Source organism: Labeo rohita, chromosome 2 (assembly GCF_022985175.1).
Source record: "Labeo rohita strain BAU-BD-2019 chromosome 2, IGBB_LRoh.1.0, whole genome shotgun sequence".
Taxonomy (NCBI): domain Eukaryota; kingdom Metazoa; phylum Chordata; class Actinopteri; order Cypriniformes; family Cyprinidae; genus Labeo; species Labeo rohita.
In genome coordinates, this window is record NC_066870.1 from 31,865,875 (window position 1) to 31,878,641 (window position 12,767).

Consider the following 12,767-nt stretch of genomic DNA (forward strand, 5'->3'; position numbering starts at 1 on the left):
GCAGCTTGTCACTCCACAGAGAGAAGAGAGGGGCGGGGCGAGCAGAGCTCATTTGCATTTAAAGGAACAATCCCCTCAGAACGGGATGATTTTTGCAGAGCTCATTTTGACAAGGTAAAAAGGGTACTGTTTTACACAACCATTGAGAATTTTTAACCAAAGTATATTATAGACTTTTCATTAAGACCCTAAAGAATCATATCAACTTGTGTAAAATGGGGATCCGATGAGCCCTTTAAGTGTAAGCTGTTTGAATAAAAGTGTCCAAAAGCAAAAATGTAAATTAAACAAGCTGGGCACTGTGGGCACTGAACCTAGAAAAACTTAGTACCAAAAACCTAAGTAATACCACAATCAAATCATGATGGCCTGTTGAATGTTAACTTTCCACCTGAGCTTTGGATGACTGATCCATTTAGAGTCTAGAGCCATCAGAATGATCTCTAATAGAATACAGAGGTTTGATGCGAGTCTGCAGCTTTTCACATATAAACCTTGTGCTTACTGTAGCTCTACACTGAAAAAATTAGATTTTCCTGGCAATATATTCTTTAACATTTTAATTCTACAAATTATTACAATGATGCATGTGACTTGTAAGTGAAATTGCAATGATTGTGTTTGCATTACAGTAATGACCTCTATTTGCACAAATAAATAAATTACACTGTGGCTTTAATAAATAATGTTGTTGCATTGTGACAGCTCATGTTAAAAGTTCATCAGACAAGACAAACTCAGATAATGACAACATAACTTATTTACCCTACTTACTGTAAAAGGAGGATGCATTTGATTAAATATTACTAATGCTTTTAAAAGCACTAAATAAATATTAAGTAATTCAAAACAATAATTTTCTCTGTTTATTTTGGGGCAGTTGGGTATTGACTACTGGCAGGTGAGCTCATACTGCCACCTACTGTAAGTGCTCACAACTGTCATTTGCCTCAGTTTACTAAATATTTGATGTAATATTTGTTTTAGTGTGCTGTAATGCCAGAGCAGCCTGGTGTGCATAAAATATTGTGCACAAATTCTTCAAAGTGTCGATCTTACTAGAAATACTGCAGACAAAACAAACAACAGTGTTGCTGTCAAAACCATTTATTAATTTATTAATTATAAAAATAAATTCTAATCAATACATTTTATTAAAAGATTTCTGTCCCTGTTCATTTGTTCAGTTGTGATGGTGTCCACATTATGGTGACTTTTTTGTGTTCCTGCAAGAGACAATTAAATGAAACACTTAGGAGAGCATTCTTAAGTTTTAACTTCAGCTCATTCATATTTATCACTATATTCAGTATACAGAGACATATTAACTGCACATTTAAACTGGGTCAGTAATATGGTTGCAGTTTAGTTATTTACTATAGGTTAAGTCTTGTGTGTGTAAGTGTGTGTAATTGTAGTACTGAACTCACTGGATATGCAAGATGGCCTTCTGAACCCATTGATCTCCAGGGTTGGCACAAATCTGAATGTTCTTCACTGTAGTAAAACTGCATGAGAGAGAATATTTTAGATTAAATATTACAGATATTATAGACCGTTCTGTTACATTGTTATATAAGAATATTTATATCTGAAACATGTAATTTTCATCTATTTAAAAAAAAAAAAAAAAAAGTGTTGCTGCTCACATGACGGCCTCTATGTTGCAGGTCTTGGTGGCGTCCTGTAGAGTGTAGTCTTTTAGCCGGAAGACTGGAAAGGGCTTTGGTGAATATTTGGAACAGCACCTCATCGGACCTTAACACATTAACAAATTCTCAGTTCATGTGGTTTCATGACACCTTACCAACTATACTGACCCATAGTTTTATTCAATTCATTCATCTGCTCATTTTCCTGGTAATTAACTTTGCATTGTATACTATGAATATTGTTGACTCTGAAAATGTCTATTTTAAGTTGCTTTGGACAAAAGCACCTGCTAAATGCATAAATAAAAAAAAGTCAAAAAATTCTAAATCAATCAACTCCAAAAGTCATGGCATAGTTATATTATTAATTTTAAGTGTCAGTTTGATTTTATTAAAAAAAAAAAAAAAAATCAAAAATAATGTACTGAAATTATTTAGAATCCGTATGAATCTGTTAATTGTGAAAGCAATTTAATTTATTCAGTTGAAAAGTATGAACATGGTTAAAATATGGCTAGATGTGGAATAAGAGTTGAAAACAAAATGAAAACAACTGGATTTATTGATGATAATATATAAAATTGGTTATCTTGTATTTAACTTTAGCACTTTCGGATTTTTAGTACTAATACAGAATGTCAGTAATGCTCAAATAAGACGTCAGTTTTTTAGATAAACAGTTATATTCAATTTCCCACTGAATTAAGACATATACCCATCATATCACTGTTAAGTTATAAAATCAACTGCAAAATCCCTGGGGCCAGTTGCATAAACTAGTCTGACCAACTAGACGTTAACCAAATGGTAATCATTCTTATTTTTTGAATTCATCTTAGACCTATTTACAATTTTCTGTAACTGAATTTAAAATATGACCAGAAAAAAATTTAGCTGACTAACATTTTAAGACTAGTCTAAACCTTTTATGCAACCGGCCCGATTATAAACATGGCAGCGTCTCAGCTATATGACGGATGTGAGCGTCCTAATTCTAAATGTCTAAAAATGCATGTGGTTACATTTCTAGAGCAGCCTTAGGAGCTCAAAGCACTGAGAAACACTAGAAACCAAAGAGATTGCCTTGAGAAAGGTCAGTTTTACTTACTGCTTTGACTCAGGTTGACCCAGACACACAGCAGCAGCAGCAGCATAGATGACGTCAGGACGATTCTGCTCATCATGGGAGGGTAACAAGACGCTTATGGGTGATAAAGAAAAATGAAATTGCTAAGAAGTATTTAACAAGTCGATGACAGTTGTGCAGGCAGCAGTGTCAAGGATGGTGATGATGAAGATGTAGAGCTTTCCCAGTTCATATAGTCTGGCATCCCCAAAAGCTAGATTATATAGCCGTTCATGAGGGGAATTTGTGGACCACACAGCAGCGTCACTGAGGGATGGAAGACAGGGGGAAAATCTAGGTGTCTTGAGTTAAATATTAGTAGGTCAGCTAAATTTGTGTGGTGTCAAATGGGATATTCCATTTCTTTATCAGATACAGTACTTTTAAAACCTATCCCATTTCGTGACTTGAACACTGCCATTTTTTAATAAATAATCAAGTCAAAATACTAGTTTAGAGAGAAAATATGATTAGTTCTGATAAATATAAATGTAAAATATATTAATAAAATAAAATAAAATAAAATAAACAATTGTCTCATTTAATATGTAACCCTGAACCACAAAACCAGTCATAAGGGTCAATTTTATTTAGATCATCTAATAAATAAGCTTTCCACTGATGTATGGTTTGTTAGGATAGGACAATATTTGGCCGAGATGCAACCTTTTTGAATTCTGGAATCTAAAAATGCAAAAAAAGAAGAAGAAGAAGAAAAAAAATCAACTTTAAAGTTGTCCAAATTAAGTTCTTACTTTATAATACTAATCAAAAATTAAGTTCTGATATATTTACAGTAGGAAATATACAAAATATCTTAATAGAACATGATCTTAACATTCTAATGATTTTTGGCATAAAAGAAAAATCTATAATTTTGACCCATACAATGTATTTTTGGCTATTGCTACAAATATATCCATGCTACTTATGAATGGTTTTGTAGTCCATGGTCACATTTGGAAAAATGGAAAGTAACATGGAAAATATGAAAAATGGAAATACTGTTTGAAGAACAGATAATCTTTAGTTCATAAAAAAAATAAAATTAGAAAAATAAATAAATAAACAAACAAGTGTACCTGGGTAAATGCAGATTTTTTCCTCAACATACAGATTTTATATTAAAATGTACAGTATGAATGTACAGCTGTATACTATACACTGCCCTCCAAAAGTTTGAAAACACCCTGGAAAAGTGGGGTTTTGGACAATGAATGATTTGGCATGAATCCTTTCTCATTTGTGATAATTTTTCACTGATAAGGGAAAACATATTTAATTACATAAACAGTTTATACATAGAAAAAAAAAAATGAAATTTTCGATTCATCAAAATTAGCAGCTATTACAGCTCTGCATAATCTGGGCCTAAATTCATTGTATTCTAAACTTAATTGGCAATCAATTGTTGAAGCTATTAAGGTGTGCTGACCCAAAAATCTTTTAAAAACCTGGGCCAAGTTTAAACCAGTAACCAGGCATCACAGCTGGCAAAGGTGCATGTCCCAAACATGGCCTTACATAGCTGCTTTGAAACAATCTGTATTGTATAGAGTGCTATAGAAATAAAGGTGATCTGTAGGAATATGTGCATAAAATACCATCTATTTTTGCTACTGTCCACCACGTTACCTTTACTGGGTAACACAGTTGACAGGTAACTTAGCTGACATTTTTAGAAATGTATTTTCATAATCAAAACATAAGTTTTAGTTAAATTGTCCTGTTAAAATTTGCAACGATAATACTTGGGTAACGCTGTAGACAGTCATTTACTCCACTATTGAAACTATTGGTTTGCTAGTTTAACCAATATTAGGGGAAAGAGAGAGAACATAACTTCTAGTGTTTCATTCATGTGCTTCTAGAGGAAATATCATCATACTGTGCAAATTATGCGAGAACGGGACAAACCATTTTTTGGGGGGACACCCAAATGTCTTGATAACCTAATCTAACTGAAGGCAAAACTATGAAATTAATTTATATTTGAGGTAATTTTCATGCTTAAATGCAGGTTAGAATGAGCAACTTTACAAAATCGAACAGCTAAATACCAGGGTTGTATGTGAAAATGTAAAAAATAAAAAAATTATTAATTAAATACTAGAGTTTATATTTGGTCTTTGGCCTGTAGAAACACAGCACTTTAAAATACACTATGTTTAGTATAAATAGTATCTTTGTATCTTTGTATTGTGTGTGTGACTGTCATTGCATCAGCAGTGTCTGAATTTGTTTCCCATTTTATTCTAGATAAAGTCATGCAAATGTTCATTAATCATTCAACAGTGAGCAAAGCTAAGGCTCAGATACCGCAGCATTAATGTAACAGTTTTACATTTATTATTTTCTATTTCAAGTGACCATTTTTGCATTTTTTCCAAAGATATGGAATCTGTGGATAACAGTGATATCTGTGATGGTGGATGACTTACTTGAGTTAAATATAATTTCTACATATACACTTTCAACACAAAATAATTTAAATAACATAAACATCTCGTCAAACCTTTAGACTAACATTCAGCAGTCAAAGGCATCCGCCTTTCCTGGAAATTGAACACTCATCAGATTCTCTTATCACAACTTCAGATCAGATCGCAGCCTTTGATGGGAAAAAAACTATTTTATAGTCAGCCTCATATGACTTAAACCTTACTCTAATTCTATTCCAGACACTCCCCCGTTTTAGAAGATCATAAGCATAGTTCGTAGAAATTAAACTCAAAATGTCATGACACCTCTGAACCTGGAGGTGTAAATGAAAGAACCTGAAAATGCTTTAGTTAAACACAGAGAGCAATGTGACATTAAAATTAGTGTTTATAAAGTCACACAAAAAGACTAAAGCGACAGCTGTGGGTTTGAAAGGAAGTGATTCATTGGTAAAGGAGCGACTGTAAGGCTTTGTTCTCACTCTCATGACCTATTTCACCCTTTGATTTTAGGACATGAGTTACATAAAACATTATGACCTAGAAAATATATGTAATTCAGCACTCCCACAAGAAAACCCACACGTTTAGTCTGTGGAAATGAGGACGCTGATGAGAATGTGGGTAGTTCAGAATTATCCATTTGTGTGCGTGTGTGTGTGTGTGTGTGTGTGTGTGTGTGGGGTTTATGTAATCATAACACACAAAATAATCATGATCAATAATGCATTCATTTTATAATCAGAAGGTTAAGGTTTAAGGTATTGCCCTGCTGGACATTCCCACTTCCTGGTTTCAAAAGTCCCATGTCAAATGTACTGTGCTGCTCTTTATCAAATCATTATCTGAACTGGCAATTCCAAGCTGTTTTGCAGTATGTAAAACATTCCATGTTTTGCAGTGACTTTGAAAACAAATTCAAATGTTGGTCAACAACACTATAAATAGTGAAAGTTTTAATGTAACAGTAATTTTAAGGAACGGTTCACTAAAAATGAAAATTTGCTAAAAATGTACTCACTCTCAGGCCATCAAGAAGAGTTTATTTCATCATCAGAACAGATATGGAGAAATATAGCTTGGAGAAATGGATCCTTTGCAGTGAATGGGTGCCATCAGAATGAGAGTCCAAACAGCTAATAAAAACATCACAATAATCCACAAGTATCCACACCACTCCAGTCCATCAATAAATGTCTGTGTTTTGTAAGAAACAAATCCACCATTAAGATGTTTTAACTTTAAACTGTTGGTTCTGGCTAAAATACAAGCTCATAATACATAATAATGCTATCTGTTGTCCTCTCACTGCAGAGGATCCATTTGTGAGCAAGTGATGTAATACTATTTCTCCAAATCTGTTGAATCTGAAGAAACAAACTTACATCCTGGACAGCCTGAGATGAGTAAAAGTGTCAGCAAAATTTCATTTTGGGTGAACTATTCCTTTAACAATCTCTACAAATGTTTCATTATTTTAATTTTAAAAATGCAGCTAAAAATGAACAAAGAGGTTTTTGGTTGTGGATAATAGTGATGTCTGTGATAGCAGATGAGTTACTTGAATTAACTATACTTTTTATGCATCTACTTTTAAGACAAAAGAAATAACAGAAATCATTTAAACATCTACACTGTTAAAAATAAAGGTTCCAAAAGTGTGTTTTTGCAGTGATGCCATAGAAGAACCATTTTTGGTTGCCCAAAGAACCTTTCAGTGAACAGTTCCTAAAAGAACCATTCTGAAAAACATCTGAAAGGTTCCATGGATGTTCAAGGTTCTTCATAGAACCATTGATGCCAATAAAGAACCTTTATTTTTAAGTAAGTTTTTTGTAGTCAAACATTTCGACTAATATTCAGCAGTCATAGGCATCTGTCTGTCTGGAAATATTACACTTAGCACATTCTCTTGAATCTTCATTTTTGGGTTAATTATTCTTTTAACAACCTCTACAAATTTGTATCTCTCTCTCTCTCCTTCGGCTTGCCTCTTTTGATCAGGGGTCGCCACAGCGGAGTGATCCGCACAGCTGATTTGGCACAAGTTTTACGCCGGATGCCCTTCCTGCCACAACCCAGCCCTGAGAATGCACTAACATGTGCATCCCCAGTGCTGGGACACACTCACTCCTCTACAAATTTGCAACTAAATTATTTAAATCCTTGGATAAAAATTAAGTGCTATGTTAACTCACCACTTTTGAATTTGGGCAAAGTTGTCAATTTTAGTGTGGGTTGAAATTATTTTAAAATCAGACAAGAAAACAGTTTTAAACTTTAAATATATTAATTTCAGCATTTACTAATGCATTATTAAAATCAGTTGTTTGTTAAAATTAGTTAATGCATTATTTAACATGAACTAAGAATTTTGATTAACAATATTAACAAAGAATAATAAATAGCATTTATTATTTTTAGGTCATATTAATTTCAGCATTTACTAATGTATTATTAAAATCACAAGTTGTTTGTTAACATTAGTTAATGCACTGTGAGCTAACATGAACGACAATGAACACCAATTTTGATTAACTAATATTAACAAAGATTAATAAATAGTTTAATAAATGTATTGTTCATGTTAGTTAATACATTAACTAATGGTAACAAATGACACCTTATTTAAGTGTTACCAACTATTATATTACATTATATATTTCTAATGTGCTGGTCACAGTAATTTCAGGTATACAGTAAGATTATTTGAAAGATTAATATCTGCATGTGTTTACCTTTGCAGCTGTACATATATTCAATCAATTTTAAATACCCATAACGTTTAGTATTCCTGTAGCTCAAACAGTAGGGAGCATGAACTGATAAATATATATATATATATATATATATATATATATATATATATATGAGGATGGTGATGATGAAGATGTAGAGCTCTCCTAGTCCATATAATCTGGCATCCCCAAAAGCTTATAGATTATATAGCCGTTCATGAGGGGAATTTGTGGACCACACAGCAGCGTCACTGAGGGGTGGAAGACAGGGGGAAAATCTAGGTGTCTTGAGTTAAATATTAGTAGGTCAGCTAAGTTTGTGTGCTGCAAAATGGGATATTCCATTTCTTTATCAGATATAGTACTTTCAAAATCTATCCCATTTCATAATTTGAACGCTGCTATTTTTTAATAAATAATTAAGTCAAAATGACTAGATTAGAGAGAAAATATGATTAGTTCTGATAAATATAAATGTAAAATATATGAATAAAATAAAATAAACAATTGTCTCATTTAATATGTAACCCTGGACCACAAAACCAGCCATAAGGGTCAATTTTAAAATTTAGATCATCTAATAAATAAGCTTTCCATTGATGTATGGATACATTTTGAAAATCTGAGAAAATCACTTTTAGAAATGAAGTTCTTAGAAAAAAATCTAAATATTGAGAAAATCACCTTTAAAACATGTTGTCCAAATTTTTGAAAAAGTTCTATAATTTTGACCCAATGACTGGTTTTGTATATTACTAATCAAAAAATAAGTTTTGATAATATAATATAATATATCAACAGTAATGACAATAAAGTCAAAATATTAAACTGTCACACACCCTTTGGTGTTTTCCTACATCTGATTTAATATTACATAACATAAAGCTATATCACAGCATTCTTTGGCTATTTTTTGGTCCTGAATTTTTCCTTTGTTCTAGTGACATTCAAGTTGTACTTAAGGCCTCCTGGAGTTTCCAACATTGTTTCTATTACAAGTAGGAAACATTTCAAATATGTTGATGGTTCACTCTCTCTTTTAGGGAAGCAAACAATAAAACTCTGTGTTCTGTGCTTTCCCTCAGGCTAATTTTTCCTCTGTGCTCTTCCTTGTTGCACCTGTTTGACTTAACAGGTCAGATAAGATCACTGTGGCTTAATTTTGTACACATGTACACATGTACTTCTGTTTACGTATGCGTGGAAAGCCCTGACTTGGGTGTTTCCATGTCCAACCCTTTAAAAGCTACACTCTCACAACAGGCACATTTCACATCTGACTCTTGCTCTGAGGATCTCACACATACAGTCAAAGAGACAATGACTCGAACTTCAGTTACAGTGATCGTGCTGTTGGTTGCAGCTCTCAGTGTACTCTGTAAAGATGCCTCTGCTTTGTGTAAGTACATTCTTTATTTCTTTCTAAAACTAGATTGATAATAAAGCTTTTTGCACAGATGAATTTTTAGTTTTAACTCCTTTACTGGAATAATTGTTTTTATTTAGAGATAATGTTATGTGGAAAATATTTTTTAAATCTGTGGTTTATAATGTGAACTAAACTATTATTGTTTGTGTTTACAGCATGTTGCAGAAAGTATACCAGAGGAAAAATACCAATGTCAATTATCAGAGGATATTCCATTCAGACCATAAAAAGAAACTGCCACATTGATGCTGTCATGTAAGTATAAGATGCTTTCTACATATATGGTGCATTATGTATTGAATGACTATATGTGTTAGGTTCCTGAAGAAAAGAACTAACCAAAAGATGCATCCTTTCCTCACAGATTCCACACAAAAGGAGGGAAGGAACATTTGCACAGACCCCTCCAAACCCTGGGTGATGGACAATATCCAAGAGCTGAAGTAAGTTTGCAGATATGTGATTGCTGTGGAAAATAAATGCAAATGAACACAGATTAACTGAACAGTTTTGAAATTAAATCTAATGAATTCTGTTATCATCTTTCTGTTCTTTAGGAAGACAGTGCAAGTAATCAGGAAAAAACATTCAACAGACTAATTTGACACCTTCTGTGGCTGAACAGATGATACTACAATAATTCTTCTTGGAGGAGGATCTATTTCTTTATGAAATTTGCATATTTGCTCTGCATATTTTATATGCATGTTATTTTATACTGTTACACTGTTTGCTTTGTTAAATTAAATGCATTAAAATGAATTTTCTATGTAAAGAGAAAACTTGTCTTTTGTGTTTAATTGATGTTCTTATACCTCAAACGTGCTTTGAAACATAACTGAAAATGAATGCGATTAAATGTAACAAAACTGCATATAATAATAATAATAATAGCAACAAAATTTTATACACACATATGTGTGTGTATGTTAATATTATCTCTGTCAATAATATATTCATAAAGACTTCATACATATCTTTTTTTAAAATCAAATCAGTGTGGTTTCTCCAATAGAAAATTGGTTGTCAAATCAAAAATATCAATATTTATGGTGATTTTTGTATCAAAAATGTTGTATTTATGTTTTTTCTTCTTATTATTGTTTTTTATGCATCAACTACAGATGAAAATTAGCTACTCTGTATAAATCTAGCTCCTTTTAATGGTTTAAAAAAGATTTTAAAAAGTTTACATTAAAACAAATTAAAAAAATGAAATTATCAAGGTGTTACAGATATATATTTATGGAGATAAATATTCTTTTGATCTCTGTATAGTAGTATCTCTTTACAAGATCTGTATTTTATTTCTGTGTTTATATGCCAAATTTATATTTTAATTTATATGCAATATTGAAATATGGTCTGAAGACAGTATGAATGACAACGGCATTATTTTGATAAAGAAAAAAATCTAATGAAATGGAATTTTTGTGTTAAAGGAATATATATATATATATATATATATATGTTAAATATAATATGTGACCCTGGACCACAAAACCAGTCTTAAGTCAGTGGGGTATATTTGTAGCAATAGCCAAAAATACATTGTATGGGTCAAAATTATAGATTTTTCTTTTATGCCAAAAATCATTAGGATATTAAGTAAAGATCATGTTCCATGAAGATATTTTGTAAAATTCCTACTGTAAATATATCAAAACTTAATTTTTGATTAATAATATGTATTATTAAGAACTTAATTTGGTCAACTTTAAAGCTGATTTTCTCAATATTTAGATTTTTTTCTACCCTCAGATTCCACATATTCAAGTAGTTGTATCTCGGCCAAATATTATCCTATCCTAACAAACCATACATCAATAAAAGAAAAATGCTTCAGCTTTCAGATAATGTATAAATCTCAATTTCGAAAATTTGACCCTTATGACTGGGTTTTGTAGTCCAGGGTCACATAAATATACACTACCGTTCAAAAGTTTGGGGTCAGTACATTTTTTTTTTTTTTTTTTTTTTAAGAAATTAATACTTTTATTCACCAAGGATGTATTAAGTTAATAATTAGAAGTTTATTAAAAGTTTATAATAAATAATTTACATTGTTATAAAATATTTATATTTTGAATAAACACTGTACTTTTTAAACTTGTTATTCATGAAAGAATCCTGAAAAAAAAAATTTACAGGTTCCAAAAAATATTTGGCAGCACAACTGTTGATATTATCCAACACTGATCATTCTAATGATAAATCCGCATATTAGAATGATTTCTGAAGGATCATGTGACACTTAAGACCGGAGTAAAAGCTGATAAAAATTCTGTTTTTCATCACAGGAATAAATTCTATTTTAAAGTATGTTAAAATAAAAAACATTATTTTATATTGTAAAAACATTTTGAATTACTGTTTTTTTTTTCTATATTTTTAATCAAATAAATGCAGCCTTGATGAGCATAAGAGACTTCTTTAAAGACTATTACAAGTCTTACTGACCCCAAACTTTTGAACGGTAGTGTATATACATACATATATATATGTATGTATGTATGTATTTGTAGCAACAGCCTAAAATACATATTAAGTAAAGATCATGTTCCATGAAAATATTTTGTACATTTCCTACCATTAATATAATAAAACATAATTTTTAATTAGTAATATGCACTGCTAAGAACTTTATTTAGGCAACTTTAAAGGTGATTTTCTCAATATTTAATTATTTTTTGCACCCTCAGATTCATGATATTCAAATAGTTGTCCCAAATACTATCCTATCCTAACAACCATACATCAATGGAAAGCTTATTTCCAGGGTCACAAATAAATGCACATTAGAAGATGTAGAACACAGCTTTTAGTTAAAAGTTGTGCTTAATGATTACCTAGATTTACCATGTCATTTACACAAAGTGCACAGACTAAAAAAGCAGTGAAATTCTCTGTGATTGGAAAAGTGAGGTGAGTTACTTTGAATATTTTGCTGTAATTTGTCAGAGAAGGATATTATTAACCAGAGTTAATAATATCCTAGTCTAAAACGCTTTAGGACAAACTTTCCCCAAACGTGCTTCAGCCCTGGGAAATTACCTCACTGATGTCATCTAAGAGGAAGCACTGGAATGCAGAATAACGTCTCAAACAAACCTTGAAAGATAATCTGTCAAACTAATACTTACTTAATCATGCATTGTTGTTCTCCTGTGTGGCGAACTTTACCCAATAATTACCGCCTGCAGAGCCGCAGAGTCATACAGTAGGCAACGTCACAGCCTTTTCAGGACAGGAGCGCCACGCCAGCGGTCTCAGACAGAAGGGTAAGGTGGAGATTACAGGCGTATTAAGGATAGGTCGTCTAGTGGTAGGGCGGTTCAGACATTCGTTACGGTTAAGTTCATAGCTGTAGTGAACTCAGGT

The 12,767-nt window shown here is 31.9% G+C and overlaps 2 protein-coding genes across 3 annotated transcripts; one reads left to right on the top strand and one right to left on the bottom strand.

Moving 5' to 3' along the window:
* Positions 1-1,165: 1,165 nt before the first annotated feature.
* ccl20a.4 (chemokine (C-C motif) ligand 20a, duplicate 4) lies at positions 1,166-12,767 on the bottom strand. 2 transcript variants are annotated; one of them, XM_051129648.1, is made up of 6 exons: positions 12,530-12,767; positions 9,726-9,852; positions 2,761-2,853; positions 1,650-1,758; positions 1,431-1,508; positions 1,166-1,226 (listed from the first exon to the last, which is right to left on the bottom strand). In XM_051129648.1, exons 3-6 carry the CDS (start codon positions 2,834-2,836, stop codon positions 1,205-1,207), a joined length of 285 nt encoding a protein of 94 aa, XP_050985605.1. In that variant the 5' UTR covers positions 2,837-2,853; positions 9,726-9,852; positions 12,530-12,767; the 3' UTR covers positions 1,166-1,204. The 2 variants fall into 2 exon arrangements, with proteins under 2 accessions (XP_050985605.1, XP_050985595.1); XM_051129638.1 differs by having other exon boundaries at positions 2,761-3,045.
* On the top strand, positions 9,203-10,277 carry ccl20a.3 (chemokine (C-C motif) ligand 20a, duplicate 3). The gene is made up of 4 exons (XM_051129617.1): positions 9,203-9,356; positions 9,542-9,641; positions 9,751-9,829; positions 9,944-10,277. Exons 1-4 carry the CDS (start codon positions 9,278-9,280, stop codon positions 9,989-9,991), a joined length of 306 nt encoding a protein of 101 aa, XP_050985574.1. The 5' UTR covers positions 9,203-9,277; the 3' UTR covers positions 9,992-10,277.

What these genes read in the sequence shown, in the direction of transcription:
- ccl20a.4 (XM_051129648.1), bottom strand. Translation starts at nt 2,836, where the DNA reads ATGATGAGCAGAATCGTCCTGACGTCATCTATGCTGCTGCTGCTGCTG. An exon ending in GGTCAACCTGAGTCAAAGCA is followed by an intron (nt 1,759 to 2,760) that starts GTAAGTAAAACT and finishes TAATGTGTTAAG; the next exon opens with GTCCGATGAGGTGCTGTTCC. An exon ending in AAGGCCATCTTGCATATCCA is followed by an intron (nt 1,227 to 1,430) that starts GTGAGTTCAGTA and finishes TGTCTCTTGCAG; the next exon opens with GAACACAAAAAAGTCACCAT.
- ccl20a.3 (XM_051129617.1), top strand. Translation starts at nt 9,278, where the DNA reads ATGACTCGAACTTCAGTTACAGTGATCGTGCTGTTGGTTGCAGCTCTC. An exon ending in TAAAGATGCCTCTGCTTTGT is followed by an intron (nt 9,357 to 9,541) that starts GTAAGTACATTC and finishes TTGTGTTTACAG; the next exon opens with CATGTTGCAGAAAGTATACC. An exon ending in GACAATATCCAAGAGCTGAA is followed by an intron (nt 9,830 to 9,943) that starts GTAAGTTTGCAG and finishes TCTGTTCTTTAG; the next exon opens with GAAGACAGTGCAAGTAATCA.